Source organism: Melampsora larici-populina (genome assembly GCF_000204055.1).
Source record: "Melampsora larici-populina 98AG31 unplaced genomic scaffold MELLAscaffold_13, whole genome shotgun sequence".
NCBI classification, from domain to species: Eukaryota; Fungi; Basidiomycota; class Pucciniomycetes; order Pucciniales; family Melampsoraceae; genus Melampsora; species Melampsora laricis-populina.
In genome coordinates, this window is record NW_006768777.1 from 589203 (window position 1) to 590793 (window position 1591).

Genomic DNA, 1591 nt, shown 5'->3' on the forward strand with positions numbered 1-1591 from the left:
CCCTGAAGCTAGCATTGGCTATAAAACGCCCTTTGAAATGTGGACCGGCAAGCTTCCAACCCTTGGTCACCTTCATGTTTTCGGATGCGCTGCTTATCCCCTGATCCCCAAACAACTTAGACTTTCCAAATTTAGCCGAGTCTCTAAAAAATGTCTATTGCTGGGTTATCAAGAGCGATTGCACAATTATTGCCTGTGGGATTACGAGCAAAACAAAGTGGTCTATTCACATGACGTCATCTTCAATGAAGAGGATTTTTCTCGTTCCACTCCTTTTAAAGCGCCGCCTGATCTCAACCAGTTACTTGAAGATCTACCCTCCATCCCACCTGTCTCACCAATGTCTTCGCAACCTGATGTCACAATTTCCTACAACTCTGATGTCTCTTCAATCGACTCTGTTGTTCCTGTTCCGTCAGATGTTGATTCCATTCCATCTCACGGATTGACTCCTTCGCCTAACTCTTCGTCCGAAATTCCTAGTCATGGATTAACTCCTTCTGACAGCCCTATGTCTTCATTGAATGTATCCTCTTCTTCCTCCTCACCATCTCCAGTTGAGGACAATACTGAAGACTCGGCACCAATCACTTCCGCCGGTGACAAATCGGATGACGATTATCATCCCATTGACACTCTTGGAGATGTAAGCCCTGATACCTCGTCTATGCTTCCGCTACCTCCCGACCAAGCTCGCTGGTACTACGAACCCCATTCCTCTGTCGCTCCTCGAGATATATCTTCTTCTATCAGTCCCAATAACATCATCACTACCCGCCGCCGGGCTAATTTGGCAAGTACTGATAATTCCTCCCCGAAATCCTTCAATCAGGCTCTGCGCGGTCCTTTGGCAGATGAGTGGATGGCTGCGATGAACACTGAGCTTGACAACATGGCTCGTCAAAACGTCTGGTCTGTGGTCAAATTGCCTGAGGGATGCACAGCTATAGGTACCACATGGGTCTATAAAGTGAAGAACGATGCCGACGGACGCTTCGTCAAATTCAAGGCCCGCTTGTGCGCACAAGGGTTTTCTCAAGTTCACAACGTCGATTATCAAGAAACGTATGCTCCTACTGGATGTAAGTCTACGCTTCGGGTATTTCTGGGTGTTGCTGCCGCCAATGACTACGACGTTGAACAAATGGACGCAATTGCCGCGTTTTTGAATGGCGTTCCAGACGAGGTCATCTACCTCCAAATCCCTCAAGGTCTTTGTGTAGCAAATCGTACTGCTCGTACGGTTCTAGTTCTTCACAAATCTCTCTATGGCTTGAAGCAGTCTCCGCGCTGCTGGAACTTCAAACTTGTCTTCTTCTTCAGAAAGATCAACTTCCGTGCTTCTTTAGCGGATCCTTGCTTATTCATCAGTCTCAACGAGGCTGAACCATGCTACGTAAATGTTCACGTCAATGACTTAACGATCACTGGCTCAAAAGAAGGTATCCGATTGTTCAAATCACTGCATTTCGAAGGAATTCAACATGGGACAACTTGGGGCCCTGCTACTTCCATCCTGGGCAATGAAGATCACCCGGAATCGCGGCCAAACCTACCATCTCTCTATCTGAGGAGAACTACGGCGAGAATC

At 47.4% G+C, this 1591-nt stretch overlaps 1 protein-coding gene across 1 annotated transcript; it reads left to right on the forward strand.

Moving 5' to 3' along the window:
* Nucleotides 1–340: 340 nt before the first annotated feature.
* On the forward strand, nucleotides 341–858 carry MELLADRAFT_62169 (uncharacterized protein; the record flags this gene model as incomplete). The annotated part of the gene is made up of 2 exons (XM_007408591.1): nucleotides 341–797; nucleotides 833–858. The coding sequence occupies 2 exons, from the start codon at nucleotides 341–343 to the stop codon at nucleotides 856–858; spliced, it is 483 nt and encodes a 160-aa protein (XP_007408653.1).
* Nucleotides 859–1591: the final 733 nt, after the last annotated feature.